The following is a 15,768-nucleotide window of genomic DNA, read 5'->3' on the forward strand; positions in this document are numbered from 1 at the left end:
GTTTATCTTTGTAACCATGATTTAATACAACCTCCCACTTTAAAAACATTAAAAACCAAAAAGCCTCATCTTTTATATCCCGATGTAACAGGATTAAAAAGTCTTCTGGGGTATACTTGTATCTCTTTCTACTAACCTTTCGTTTACTTTCACACAGAAAGCTAGGGAATATGTTTCCTTTTTAGGGTATATGTATCTTGGGTAACAATGCTTTTTAAGAGAATGGGCTGTGAAATCAGATCACATAGTTTCATAATTCAGCTTCTTCAAGTACTAGTTTATTAGCTTTGGGAAAACACTTCTTCAGACTTCCATTTCCTCATCTATAGAAGGAGAATTATGATAAGGGTGTCTATTTTGTGGAGCTCTTTGAGGACTGATTGAGATTATCCATATATTCACATAATGCTGCCACATAATCTCTCAGATGTGTACACATGCATGCGTCTTTTTTTTCTTCAAGTCTATTGAAAAGAATTTTCATGTCTTTTGTCTCAGAGAAAGTATTCTTTTTTTTTTAATATTGTGAAATAACAATAAGTCAGCATTCATCACCACACAGTTACAATTTTTTTTTCTTTTGATTGGGATTTTTAAGATCAAATCTCTTAGCAACTTTTAAATACACAGTGCAGTATGATTAACTGTAGTCACATTGTTTTACATTACATTCCCAGGACTTCCTTATTTTATAACTGGAAGTTTGTACCTATAGGTCACCTTCTGCCATGTTGTTCCCTTCACCCTCCATATTCAGGGTTTTTGTTTTGCTTTGTTTTTAGATTCCAAATATAAGTAAGATCATACAGTATTTGTCTTTCTTTCTTTGATTTATTTCATTTAGCGTAATGCCTTCAGGGTTCATTCATGCCACAAATGGCAAAAGTTCCTTCTTTTTTTATGGATGGATGATATTCCTCTGTGTGTGTGTGTGTGCGCATATGCATGTATGTGCGTATGTACCACATTTTCTTTATCCATTTATTAATGGACGCTTAGGTGGCTCGTGTGTCTTGGCTATTGAAAATAATGCTGCAGTGAAAATGGGGGTGCATATATCTTTCCAAGTTAGTATTTTTGTTTTCTTCAGATAAATGCCCAGAAGTGGAATTGCTGGATCCAATGGTAATTTTATTTCTAATTTTTAAAAATAATAGTATTTTAAAATAATATTTTTATTTAATATTTTATTAAATATTATTTAAAATAATTATTATTTTTCATGTTTATCTATTTTTGGAAGAGAGCACAAGGTGGGGGAGGGGCACAGAGAGAGGGAGACAGAATCCAAAGCAGGCTCCCCACTGCTAGTGCAAAGCCTGACAGAGGGCTTGAACTCACGAACTAGGAGATCATGACCTGAGCTGAAGTCAACCAACTGAGCCACCCAGGTGCCCCCTATTTGTAATTTTTTTTGGGAAACCTCCTGCTGTTTTCCATGGTGGCTGCACCGATTTACATTCCTGCCAACAGTGCACTAAGGTTCCCTTTTCTCCACATCCTTGCTAACACTCCTTATTTCTTGTCTTTTTGATAATAGCCCTCCTGATAGGTGTGAGGTGGTATCTTATTGTGGTATTTATTTATTTATTTATTTATTGTGGTTTTGATTTGCATTTCCCTGATAATTAGTGATGTTGCATGTTTTTTTCATGTGTGTATTGGCCATCTATGTCTTTTTTGGAAAAATGTTTATTCAGGAAATCTGCCCATTTTTTTTTTTGTTGGATTTTTTCTTGCTATTGAGTTGTATGAGTTCTTTATATATTTTGGATATTAACCCCTTATCAGATTTATCATTTGCGAGTATTTTTTCATGTTTGGTAGGTTGCCTTTTTATTTTTTATGGTTTCCTTTGCTGTGCAGAAGCTTTTTTTTTTTAAGTTTATTTCTGTATTTTGAGAGAGAGTGTGAGTAGAAAGAGAGAGAGAGTGTGAATCTGAAGCAGGCTGCATGCTCTCTTGAACTCGCAAACTGTGAGATCATGACCTGAGCTGAAACCAAAAGTTGGACACTTAACGGAATGAGCCACTCAGGTGCCCCTGTGCAGAAGCTTTTTAGTGTGATGTAGTCTCGCTTATTTTTTGTTTTGTTGCCTCTGCTTTTGGTGTCCATTAAAAAAATCATTGTCAAGACCCACATCAAGGAGCTTACATTGAAGTCTTTAATTCATTTTGAGTTCATTTTTGTGTATGGTATAAGATAGGGCTCCCATTCATTCATGCATGTGGCTGTCCAGTTTTCCCAGCAGCATTTATTTATTGAAGAGACAATCCTTTCTTCCTTGTATATTATTCGCTCTTTTATTGTAAATTAATTGACCATGTATGTGTGGGTGTATTTCTGGGCTCTCTGTTCTGTTCATTGATCTTTGTGTCTGTTTTTATGTCAATACCATGTTGTTTTGATTATTATGGCTTTTAATATAGTTTGAAACTGTGGTGAGTGGGATGCCTCTACGTCTTTTCTTCTTACTCAAGATTGCTTTGGCTATCCAGAGCCTTATGTGGTTCCATACACATTTTAGGATTGTTTGTTCTGTTTCTCTGAAAAATGCTGTTGGAATTTTGATAGGGATTGCATTGAATCTGTAGACTGCTTTGTGTAGTATGGACTTTTTAAGAATATTAATTCTATGAGCATAGAATATCTTTCCATTTTTTTGTGTCTTCAGTTTCTCTATCAATGTCTTAGTTTTCAGCGAATGGGTCTTTCACCTTTCTGGTTAAATTTATTCCGAAGTATTCTTTTTGATTCAGTTGTAAATGGGATTGTTAATTCCTCTTTCTGATAGTTTGTCGTTGTACAGAAACACAAGAGAGTTATATATATTGATTTTGTATCCTTCATCTTTCCTGAATTTGTTAATTTTAATAGTTTTTTGGTGGAGTCCTTAGATTTTTCTATATATAATATATCGTCTGCAGATAGTGACAGTTTTACTTCTTCCTTTCCAATTTGGATGCCTTTTAGAGAAAGTGTATTTTTTATTTTCACAGTGGACATTTAAACATTCCTTATGATCTTAAGTATCCCTCACCTTCCATCTCTTTCCCTGTCCCTGGTTTGGGAGGGCATTTCTTGAGGAGCATAGATGGAAGACAAAGTGTTGGTTTTTGTTGTAGCATGGCCCTCTCTATTACATAGGTGAAATATGAGTGAAAGGAACATCAAAGCGTGGCAGGCTTGAGGGAGAAAGGAAGGGGAGGAGATGTAACAAAAGGGTAATGTGAAGTCTAAGGGGGTCATTTATAGAAGACAGGCTTGTCTAGGAGAAAAGGCTTGTTGCCAAGGTTTTGCTAGCACCACTCTTGTTGGCTTGGTGATGGTGAGATTTTTTGTGCCGATTATGTGAATGACTGGCTCAGTTCCTTTTTAGCACCAACTGGCAAACCATCTCCTCTCCCCTCCTTGGCAGCAATTCATTCTCTCACAGAAAAACAGGAACTGTGGGTGATTGCCCCAAATTGCTATATCTCACGTGACAGCTCTGGAACTGTGCATGGAACAGTCTTTTTTTTTTTTCTTAAACAGAATGATCTTGGTACATACTCATTCTGAAATAAAAAATTTGTTTTATTGGAATGTTTTTCTTTCTCTTCTGGTGGTTGAGAAGTATTCTTGATAAAGGTTGAATCTTGGATAAATGTTATATCTATATTCTTTCACTAGGAGTTAGCAATATTGCAAAAGTGCTATACAATAATATTTTAATATCAATTACATGAATTATTTTGATATTTTTGTTATAATTTAAAAATCCCCAACAATGCATTAATTTGGCAGCCAGCTTTTGAACTTCAGAAAAAGTCGTTTATGGCATCATGTGTAAACCACAAAGAGAATTAAAACGTTTTTAGATATGTGAAGGATATTTTCAGATGGGGTTATTTTACATTTTCATTGACTTTAGTTTTATGTGGAAATCAAAATGTTGCTCTGATTTCTTATATTCCATTGTAACTAGATGCTGGATTTATTACTATAAATAGCTCGGTATTTTGTCCACATAAACAAATTTAGACAGTAAAAGAAATTACAAATAAACTTAAATTGTAAGTTTTCACTCTTATCAAACCTTAAAATTTATTTAGAATGTTTTTGGTAATTGATTATTTTTACAGGCATATTGTGAATTTTTATTTAATGTGGAGTACTTAGTGCAATCACGATAGTACAAGGTATTTTACTACTATGAACATATAAGAATAAGAAAAGTTTAAATCATCATTTTTGAATCAAAAGACCCCCTTCTTTTCAGTGTTTCAAATGAGCATAATTCAAAAACTTAAAGCAAATTAAGAAGATAGCGAAACAAGGACTTGAAAAGCAAAAGATGAATACAACAGCAACCACAACAAAAATTTAAAAATCAAACCTCTTTGCTAACATTTACCTGTCTCAGTTAAACAGGAGGATGAGGGGATTATTGCAATTCAATAAGGATTTTTCAGCTTCTCAAATAGTGCTAATCACACAAGAGATTCACTGGGAAAACTTGTAGATTTACAGGTAAACCACATACGTTGTGAATGAAAACACAAACATACTGACATTAATATGGGAAGTTTAACACCTCTCCTCCCCAAATGAAACGAGCATAATTCTTTTAGCCTACAAGTGTCAAATATATATCAGTCTTCTTTATCATTTGTGGGATTGAGTGTTTTTATAAATGTGTAGATATGGGTTTGCTGGTCTGTTTCTGTTTAAGCTAGTTTCGTGATCTCTTTTCTGAATATTATCAGTAATAGTGTTAAAACTGAAGAACTACTTGGTGATTTCTTTCTTTCCTTTTCTTTTCTTTCTCTCTTAGCTAGAGATAGTGGTAATAACAGCTGGAGGGAAGATGATCAATAGATTTTTCTCATTTTACTTAGTTCTCAGGCCCAAGATGTTTGTACTTATACCTGTTCTAGGGATGGGATCATCCCATTGTGGTGGTGGGGGGGGGGGTGGCGAGCAGTTGCTGTCTGTCCCGTCACCCCCAGATTTTGATTTTTAGTGACCTGGACATTATTTAGAGGACAACTTTCTGCTAATAAACAGGACATTATTCCAGGTTTCTGTCAGAAAAACTTATAGACCTCTCAGGAGAGAACCTTCTCTTTCTGTTTGCTGTTAGTGAGCCAGCCATTTGTTGAGAATGGGAAAGTAAAAGACAAATCTGACCACAGTGTTAATTTCTATTTTCTATGCCAAGCCTGCCAATCTTATTTATTTTGGTTTTACTTTTTGCTTAGATTCTAGTGAGAAAGTGGGGAGTGTGGAAGTAATAAGTAGGTATTAACAGTGTCGCTGGAAAAGAGAAACCTTCAGTTTTATTCTAGCTTATTTACATTTTCACATACATGGGTTAATAAACTTTAAAAATACTTCTATCCATGTTCATTGTAGAAAACTAGAAAATGTGTATCAGAAAAAAAAAATGAAAGGGGCACCTGGGTGGCTCAAGTCGGTTGAGCATCTGACTTCGGCTCAGGTCATGATCTCTTGGTCAGTGAGTTCAAGGCCCACATTGGGCTCTGTGCTGACGGCTCAGAGCCTGGAGCCTGTTTCGGATGCTGTGTTTCCCTCTCTTTCTGCCCCTCCCCACTCATGCTCTGTCTCTCTTGCTGTCAAAAATAAATAAACATAAAACATTAAAAAAAGAAAATAACTTATTTCTACTTTTCACGGATGATTTTGAATGATATTCTGTTCAGTGTATTTTATATTTTTTCCTATGCGTGTATAATGAGTAATTTTTTTTCTGATAATGGGCTCATATTTTTTATATACTCTTGTAATTTTGTTCACTAAACAGTGTAGTTTTAATAAGCTACCCATTTAAAAATACTTGATTACTAACATTTTCACATAAAAGTTAAAGCAATAGAGTTTATATAGTCAAAACAAATAATTTTTGGTAAAGTTAACTAAAAATATTGACTCAATGAAATACTTAGGTTTAAAGTTTTAAATGCAAGTTTTAGAAATTGAGAGTTAATATTGAATTGTCGACAGATCTCAAAACATTTGTTTTATTATATTCTATAAATAATGTGTTCTTTAAGGCCTTTCAATACTTAAAAATTTTTTTTAATGTTTATTTTTGAGAGAGAGGCAGACAGAGCGTGAGCAGGGGAGGGGCAGAGAGAGAGAGAGAGAGAGGGAGGGTGTGTGTGTGTGTGTGTGTGTGTGTATGAGCGTGTGAGTGGGGGTGGGGCAGAGAGGGAGAGGGAGGGTGTCTGTGTGAATGGGGGTGGGGCAGAGAGAGAGAGGGAGGGTGTGTGTGTGGTGTGTGTGTGTATGAGCATGTGAGTGGGGGTGGGGCAGAGAGAGAGAGGGGGAGGGTGTGTGTGTGGTGTGTGTGTGTATGAGCATGTGAGTGGGAGTGGGGCAGAGAGAGAGAGAGGGAGGGAGGGAGAAAGAAAGAATCCCAAGCAAGCAGGCTTCACACTGTCAGCGCAGAGCCTGATGTGGGGCTTGAACCCACAAACCGTGAGATCGTGACCTGAGCCAAAATCAGGAGTTGGACACTTAGCTGACTGAGCCACACAGGCACTTGTCAACTTATTTTCTAACATTTATATATTATTCTTAGAGAAAATTACAGGTAGTAATTTAACAAAGCCAACTATGTTTCACTTGTTCTCTCATTTTTGAGACATTATCTATCAAGAATGACAACTTTTGAACTTGATAGGGATCTGTTAGGTGCAAGCAAACATTCCTTATTCTCTCATAATCCATTTGGGAGGAAGAAGGGATATGGGAAAAGTTGTTAATTCTTAAAGGAGTGCTGAAGGGCTTTACCCTTGTTTTAACATACTTGTGTGTGCGCGCGCCCTTTTAGTTCAGTGTAACTGCTCAGGGCTAAATGTGGAAGCCCAAATTGGGTAGACCTGTCTTTGGTTTAGTCAAATCAAAGATGTTTTCTTTGTTGTGGGATTTGGAGTAGTAGCATGGGATCAGAAAGCCTTTACTTGCATGGTTATTATAAGTTCCTAACCTTTATGCCAATGATTGCAAATAGTTCTAAGTTAATGCTCACTTTTATTCCATAGCATTTATTGCCTTTAAACACTTTCTAAAAGAGTGTGATCTTAGTCCTTACTATTCTGAGGACCCATTATAAAAAATCAGTTATGTTTTTACCTTTAGATTTGTTTCTATAAATTAATGAGCTATCTCATGAGAAGCCAGGATTAGAAATTTGGAGATTGTCTGGTATTTTTAAAATATAATTCATACTTCTGGCCAGTTCATCATCTAACTCTTGATAGAAATAGAATGTGAAGACTTTATGAAACAATTATTTTCTTTTATCCAAAGCTGTTTTTAATTGAGCAGTGTAATGTATAAATGAAAGAATGTATAAGAATATAGTTTAAAATATAGAAAATGAGTTATTTATAATACTTTATTTTGAAATATTATTATCTTTAATTTTATGTTAGATTTATGGCACTGGAAGATTTTAATTAATGTTTGAATTTCCATGGAGTTTGTATGTTACAGTTCTTGTCCTGGTTTAGACTGCTCAGAGGTTCTGCATTTGATTTTTAAACATAAATTTCAAGACTATGTAATGACCTTTTTTCAAATATTAACTTTAAAGATAATGGTATGTATGGATGGTATGTATTCAGGTCCTATATGTAGGACCTGAATTGAAGTGACTTGTTCAAATGCATAAAAACAAAACAAAACAAAACCTCTTTTGTTGTTTGTCTTCTGACCGCTTCATTTCTACTAAATTCAAAGACCTGTGTAGATATCTTAATTTTCATTGTGTCTTATATGTGAATTATTTTTTGGTTGTAAAAAAATATGTCAGTATAACACCTTTCTTTTAGTGAGATGTCTTATTTGTCAACATTAGGGAATTCCAGAAGAAGCATGTGTTCTCTGCTGCTATTAAGAAGACAGGGAAATCTCTAGACCTCGGGAATTGGATTAGGGATCCTTATCTACTGTAGGAATGGTTAGGATTAAGATCACCAACCTCTGTCTCTTTGGAATTGGCATAGAAACTAGAATCATGGGATGCCTCAGTAATGAGGTACCTAGCACTGATATATAAGGAATTATTGGCATGACCTCTAAAAAGTGTGAAATTTGAGATTTCATAAACCATGCTTAGTATTTTCAGCAATATCAGTGCATATTAATTAACTACATAGGTTACTATTCTGTGTAGGTTACTTTTGCCTACTCTTTACTATAATTTTCAGTAGCTTAATGGCAAGGCGTTGGTATGTGGAAGACTTGGGGACTCCTGCAGCTAGCCAGATTTAGTCATTGTGAACCTATAACCTGACCAGAACTCCTGTTCCTTCGAAAGTTTTTGAGGACTGTAAGAATTATCTTGAAAACTTACAGAAGTGGGAAATATTTGTATTTGTGGATTATATAGGTGTAGGCATATGACTTTACCTACTTTTTGGGCTGAGTCAAAACTGCAGTTTTACACTGTACTAGAAGAACTGGACTGTCAGTAAATAGACCTGTGTTCTCTTAAAGACTTAAAAATCAGTGAGCCTGAGAGATAATATGATAATTAAAAAGAAAGCCTATGTCTTGTGTCCATATACATTTTAGTTTACCCCTTGGTAGGTTATTTAAATTTGATTTTTTGGTTAATTTTAGACTCTTTTTGATCAGAACAATGCTGCAAAAAAAGAAGAGTCAGAAACTGCAAACAAAAATGATTCTTCAAAGAAGTTGTCTGTTGAGAGAGTGTATCAGAAAAAGACACAACTTGAACATATTCTCCTTCGTCCTGATACGTATATTGGGTCAGTGGAGCCGTTGACACAGGTAATTATTTGTTAAATTTTGAGATTAGGAGATGTATATCTGTTCTACTTAATAAAATTTTTGTGATTATATGCTTAGTACATAATTTCATGTCTTTGTGGTCATATGTAAAGTAGGGAGAGAGATTTAAGGTAGGTAGAAATGTCTTCATTTCCTGCTGAAGATAAAAAACTAGGATAAAAACTATTAGAGGTCAGGAGTATAGAGTAAAATGGTAGCGTGTGAACCTTTTAAAAATTCTTAAGTTTATGCTGTGGTTTGCTTCAAATTGTAGAGTTTATATATATATACACTAATGACCCTTTGATGCTTACTATGAACTTGGCTTTTGCACATATTATCTGATTCTAACAATTTTGGGATGTAGGTACTGTTACCCCCTTTTTATAGACAAGGAAACTGAAGTTTAAATAAATGTAAATAACTTGCTCAGATCTCTCAGCCAATAAGAGCTGGGATTCAAAGCTAAGTCTCTGACTCTAAAGTCATGCTGTATTCATATTATTTTAATCTGTGCTCTTTATAGAAAAATCTAAAACATGAAGTAAAATATGTATATATTTTTGTGTTTTTTTTCCCTATTTTACTTAAATATTGTTTCTAACAATTCTTGGTGCCTTATATTAATAAACTGACTTTATGTGCAAGAATACAGACTCAATACAAAATGAATAATTTATCCATTTTGAAATTTTTGAAATTGGATATGAATGTAGTGAAGATGATTGGAACTGAAGTAGTGTATGTGTTTTTACTTTGAAAGTCTAAGTATTAACAGAGGAAATGACAGATGTGGGTTTATACTATGTAAAATTGATGTTAAATGCTTTTTTACCCAATAATTCCTTTTGAATTTTTCTCGTAATGCAGCTAATGTGGGTATATGATGAAGATGTAGGAATGAATTGCAGAGAGGTTACCTTTGTGCCAGGTTTATACAAGATCTTTGATGAAATTTTGGGTGAGTACTTGCTTAAGATTTAATGCATTCCATTGATGTATATATATATACATCAATATGTAAATAAAGCTAGACTTACAGTATAAATTTTAAAGGCATATCTTGGGCTTATGTGCTGAATATAATGTTCTTCAGAAAATTTGTCACTTGCTGTAATATTTTCATATTTGTGCACATATCTTTGAATTTATTTATAAGATGAATTTGTTGTATTTGATCAGTAATCCAAAGTTGGTTTGTATCTTGTATGTGTAGTCATTGCAGGTTGTGTGTGCATCCCTTTTACCTAGGGCGGCATGTTAAAAATATAGATTACAGGACCTGATCCTTGAAGATTTAGTGAGTTTGCAGTGAGACATGTAAAATTGTGGTTTTTACCAACAGATCAGTCATTTCTGTTGGGCAGAAGCAATCATTGTTCTGAATGATCTCTGTTTTTTTTCCAAATCATAGGATTAATTAAATCAATGAAATGTGGATGCTCATTTGATTACTAGGGAATGCTTGCACATTGGAAATATTTTTAGTCAAGGACTTTCTAGAGCCTCTGGGCTCTGCTACCTCATCAGCCACTTGAGATTTCCTCGACAGCTGGGTTATGTGGGTCTCTCTGAGCTTCCTCCAGCTTTCCTCCTTTGGGGAAAGAATAGGGGAGTAAACCTGATTACTTGCATTTTATACCTTTCACTCTTGCTTCCCAGCTATCCACTCACTTTTACTTTTATGTTACATAGTATTTACCAGGAACATAGTCGTTCTGTGACTGAAGTTGAATTTGACAGCTAGCTTGCGTTCAAATTTGTGTAGTCATGTGTCTAACCACAGCAGTGGTTAATATATGAAAATATATTATTATAGTACATAAGATTTAGTTTTGATTTCTAAGGATGCTGAAGACGTTGCCTCTTTAATTTAAAAATAATTTATTTTATCTCAACCTGTCTATAAAACCACTAGTTTATTGAAGGATATCAAGAGAAAGATACAGTATAATTAAATTCAAATTTTTTTCTTTTGGGCCTCACCTGGATTAGGGGGTTATAGCCTGCAGATGTTTGTTTTTAATTATTTTTATATATCACAAAATCTACCCTTCCCCTACCCCTTGTTTTTAGTAGATAACACAATAGTAATTTAGTGTGATACAAATTTAAGAATATTATTTGGAAAATAAAGTTTTACATTAGAAATTAGTAATAATTTTCATTGACTATTACTATCTGTAAATATTTATATTAAGTTGGGATGCACATGAAGTTGTGTCATGTATTTATTTTATTACTCATCACAATATTTAATTTGTAGTTAATGCAGCTGACAATAAACAGAGGGATAAGAATATGACCTGTATTAAAGTTTCTATTGATCCGTAAGTATATTTCAAGTTTAATTTTTTATGCTAAGTTGTTTTATTCTGATAGCCCCCAGCTTTTGAATACTCTTCAAATACTGTATACAATTAGTACTCCTAAAGTTTCCCTGTTGCATGAGACATTGTTATTTTTGCCTCTTTTAGCCATAATATAGTATACTTTTATAGTTTTCTCTCTCATTCATGATGTTTTATTCCAAAGCACTTCCTTATGGGAACACTTGAAACCATTTTTCTCTCTCTTTGGTGCTGCGGCTATTGTTTCAGGTGATACAGTGGTCGCTTGATGTTTCCTTTTTTGTCTTTGCTTTAGGAGTCAAGGCTAAGGGCTATTGCTAGTACTCTTCCAATTATATTATGGGTAAAATTTATTTTTTATGACCAGTATTTGGACTTTTCCATTATTTATAACATCATTTGTAAATTAGGAACTGCTGGTATTATAGAATATATACCAGGTGTTCAGCTAATTAGATCTCACTATGGTGATTTGTTTTGGAGAATTGAAAGGGAGTGAAAATAATACAGTTTTAAGATAGAAATATTACTGTTACATTTATCCTGTTTTTGCCAGCATGCTTTTGTAAAATATTGCATTACTTATATCATTTATAATCTTATTAGTAATTTCGAATGATGTTACGGTTTTTCTCTAATGTGAACATTTAATAATTCAGGTTTAGTCTTAGTGTCACTAATCTAATTTTAGATGGTATGGTTACGATTCATGTATATATGTATATAAAACAGTATCTTATATGAAAATATTACCGCATAACTGTGCTGTTAAAGTTCTAGATTTTTCTTTTTCTTTCCATTTTTCCCCCCTTTGGATCCTTTCTGTAACAAATACATTCTTGAGGATTTACGTGGTAAAGTGCATAGGACCCTTATAAGTTGTAATTTATGCAGAGTTTAAAATAGTTTCAATGAAATTTTAGCTTCAAGATTACTTTTTTTCTATATTTAGGAAATTATCAGTTAAAAACAGTATCATTTAATGTGCTTTAGGAGAGCTAGCTAGTGAGGAGTAATAGATGTTGAATGTTAGATAACATTAAACTTTTTAAAGTTCAGAGTGGAAAGATTTTGACTGAAAACTAAGGAAGAAGGGGCTCTTTCTTAAATACATTCTTGATGAACATGATTACAGCTGTTTGGTTCTTTTATCTTAATTGTTTTGGCCACATTAATCCAACAACATGGACTTAAAACAGCTTACATAGAATCCCGTCATAACAAAGTGATGAAGAAGTGAGCTATAAAACAACACTGTAGACTGAATAGTGGCTCTTGGTGGAGTGCTTTACCTTTAAATTTATTATAGATTCTGGACAAAGTAATTCTATGTAACTAGTGCCTTTAGTGATCTTTTTCCCTTTTCGTTTTTTTTTTTTACCTTTTGAAAAAATTTTTGAAAAAAAATTTTTTTTTTAAATATTTGAAAGAGAGACAGAGTGCAAGCTGGGGAGGGGGAGGAGCAGAGAGAGAGGGAAACACATAATCTGAAGCAGGCTTCAGGCTCTGGGCTGTAGGCACAGAGCCTGACACGGGGCTCGAACTCATGAGCCAGGAGATCATGACCTGAGCTGAAGTCGGATGCTCAACTGCCTGTGATACCCAAGCGCCCTTAAAGAAGTTATTAAAAGCAGAATTGAAATGGGAAACTGCTCTTCTGCTATTTATTTCATTGACCCAGTGTTCTCTGCTGTTCATTTTTGATATCCTCTGAGTTTCATTCTTTTTAACATTTTTGTATAGCAGATTTAAAATTTTCTTTGTGCACATGTGTACATGAACTCTTTGTAAAGGAGAGGTTAAATTTTGATAGTTAATAGGTTAAGTGTGGATAGCTTAGCTCTTATTCTTTTTCAATAGTACTCTGATGTGGAGGTAAAGTTTAAATAACAGCTATGGTTGTAAAAGGCATAAGAATATATTAGCAGGGGGTGCCATGCAGAATTTGGGCAGCTTTGCTAGAATTTGGAGCAACTGTTTACAGAAGAACTTAAAACTCATTAAGTAATAGAATATGATGGTTAGTATTGAAACAACTGATTTGTTGGCAGCTATCTGATTAAAAACAAATGTGGAAAGCATATTAACCAGAATTCTAACTCTCCCTCTAGTTTAAGTGTCCTTGTTTATGTAGGGTTAAATCTCTTAAATCCATAGCTTTATAAAATAGTACACACTCCTATTGAAATACATCAACAGATATATTATTTTTTAAAAATTGGGATTGTATGCTTTTTCCATTTTTATTTGACATATTGTGGACAGCCTTTGTTATTAACTTATATAGATCTACTTAAATCTTTGTAACTGTTACTAATTATCATGTTGATATATCATAATTTAACCTTTTTCCAGTTGATGAATATTAGATATTTAGATTGTCTTCCAGGTTTCTTTCTGGTTTTAATTATTTTGAAACTTTATTTGTAGCTCATTCAAACATAGTATTCTTTTTCCTAATATTTCCGTGAAGATTATTAATGGAACAAAGATTATATTATAGAACTCTGAAGCATTGTTTAGAGCTTACAGAAATAAATGCCAGATCTGGGAAGTGATGTAGATTGGGATTTTTCAGTAGCGAGGGGTGACCGATAGAAAGTTCAAATTTCATACTTAGGCTTACTGAATGTAGATGTGAAGCCTTATTTATTTACTTTTTAACTGTGATAATGAATTTACAAAATGCTTATCTTAATTATAGTACCGTATATGATATACTAAATTGGATGAAAAACATTTTAAAGGTTTACTCATGACTGTATTGGCTTTTGTGTCATTCTGAGATATTTAAGGTCTGTAACTTTCATTGCCTTTCTTTATTTCCTTTAGGATTCTTCTCTATTAACTTTAAGCTCCATGAAGTTTCTTATAGAAAATAGGTACTTAATAATTACAGGTTTTAAGCTTAAGCTAAGAAGTATTTGGAAGTCAGAAAAGTAGTGTAGTTTCTGGTCTGTGTTTCTAGGGCCCACTATTATCTCTGGAGATAGGAGGCACAAGTGGAGGTACAATAGGCAATTTGAAACTGCTACATACTTAAACATTCAGCTGTGTATTCTGTAGAGGGTGTTTACCTACAAGTGAGATAATCTAATCTCCTGAGGTCCCCAATAAATAATTTAGATTTTTTTTTTTTTTCTAATTTTGGTATATAAGCAAATTTTGGTTTATAATTTGGGCTGGGTAAAAGGCTTCATGGAGAACTGAAGTCATAAACTGACTTCTCAAAGTTAGGGTAAATTTTGGCCAAAGAGACTAAAAAGGCAAAGGAAAGACCAGTAAACAAAGAAATGGAAGAATTGAGAATGAACATGGACAAGTATTAAAACTGACCTGAAGGAAAAATAGGATATGTGTTGCAGAACAGTGGCAATTAAATTTGACTATAATTAAGGATATGGCTGTAAACATGTAGTAGAGGACTTTTCAGCTTTGTATACAGTATTTAAGGTGATAACTAGGCTAGCTTCGTGTATTAGTATTTGGAATGAAGAAAGGACTGAATACTCATATGAAATGAATCTAAGGACATACTAATAAGTCTTGATGACTAAGGACTCTAGAGAATGATCAGGAGATCTGAATAAAAAATGCTATCAAAATTTGAGCCTAGGACATTTGGAGAATAGAACCTGTGTTGGAGAACGAGGGAAAGAAAAGTTGGTTGCTGATTTAGGCAAAGAAGACGATGTGCTGCTAAAAGTTATTTTTTAGTTTGTCTCTTTCTTGATTTAATTAACTGATTTCCCTCTGGATATATGATTTTAATTTTGGCTTTTATAGCAATTTTTTAGTCTTAATAACTACTTCTAAGAATTCTTCAGAGATTAAGGTATGTATATGTGAGTGAAATTCACATTAAATTCTTAGTATATCTAAGAATAATTATGAATTAGATTGGCAAATGGTAACTTTTAGAGCCAGTTCTCAGTGTTGGTTATGATGCTGTGTTTCCTTGCAAATTTGGCTCTTAAATGGGTTAAAGCATCATAGTATGTACTACTCAAAATGATAGAGTAGGCAAAAGTTTCCATCAGGACTATTGCCTACATCAAGTCGATGTTAGCTATAGGAGCCTCTATTGTATACCATTCGGGGCTTAAATGGATGGTTTTGTGATAGGAAACCCCAAAAAAACTAAAATAGGTAACATCTACATTTTTTAAAACCATTAAAATTAGTTTATAACAATGATTGCTACAATGCAAAACAACCCTGTAATATTTAGTCTGAGAATGGAATACATTTCAGGCTGTTTGTCCTCTTCCATATGTACTGCAGCAACAGGCAGGAAATGAAAATGGCAATGGCAGCTGGTTCTGCAGAGCTTGTGATTCACAGGTGGTATCCTGGTAGAATGAAGCAGGAAGAGATCATGGCTAATGTATTTGAAAAGAAACGGATCTGTGGCTGACTTTTTAAGTGTATGGGGGGGTGGGTGGGGGAGGGGCAGAGAGAGGGAGAGAGAAAGAATCCCAAGCAGCCTGACACAGGGCTTGAACTCCTGAACTGTGAGATCATGACCTGAGCAGAAATCCAGAGTCAGACGCCTGACTGAGCTACCCGGGCGCCCCTGTAGCTAGCTGATTTCTTGTAAAAGCTTCACTGC

General features: G+C 34.1%; 1 protein-coding gene across 2 annotated transcripts in view; it reads left to right on the top strand.

The window, feature by feature from the left end:
• TOP2B (DNA topoisomerase II beta) overlaps window positions 1-15,768 on the top strand; it is a 64,433-nt gene that overhangs the window by 5,061 nt on the left and 43,604 nt on the right. The window contains exons 2-4 of one of the 2 annotated variants that reach the window (XM_086674186.1): window positions 8,635-8,805; window positions 9,676-9,766; window positions 11,072-11,135. In XM_086674186.1, coding sequence (XP_086530312.1) covers window positions 8,635-8,805; window positions 9,676-9,766; window positions 11,072-11,135 — 326 coding nt within the window. The remainder of the gene's footprint in view (window positions 1-8,634; window positions 8,806-9,675; window positions 9,767-11,071; window positions 11,136-15,768) is intronic. The other variant, XM_086674187.1, reaches the window with a different exon arrangement.

This window comes from Puma concolor, chromosome C2 (assembly GCF_028749965.1).
Source record: "Puma concolor isolate L17-30 chromosome C2, mPumCon1.1.hap2, whole genome shotgun sequence".
Lineage (NCBI taxonomy): Eukaryota > Metazoa > Chordata > Mammalia > Carnivora > Felidae > Puma > Puma concolor.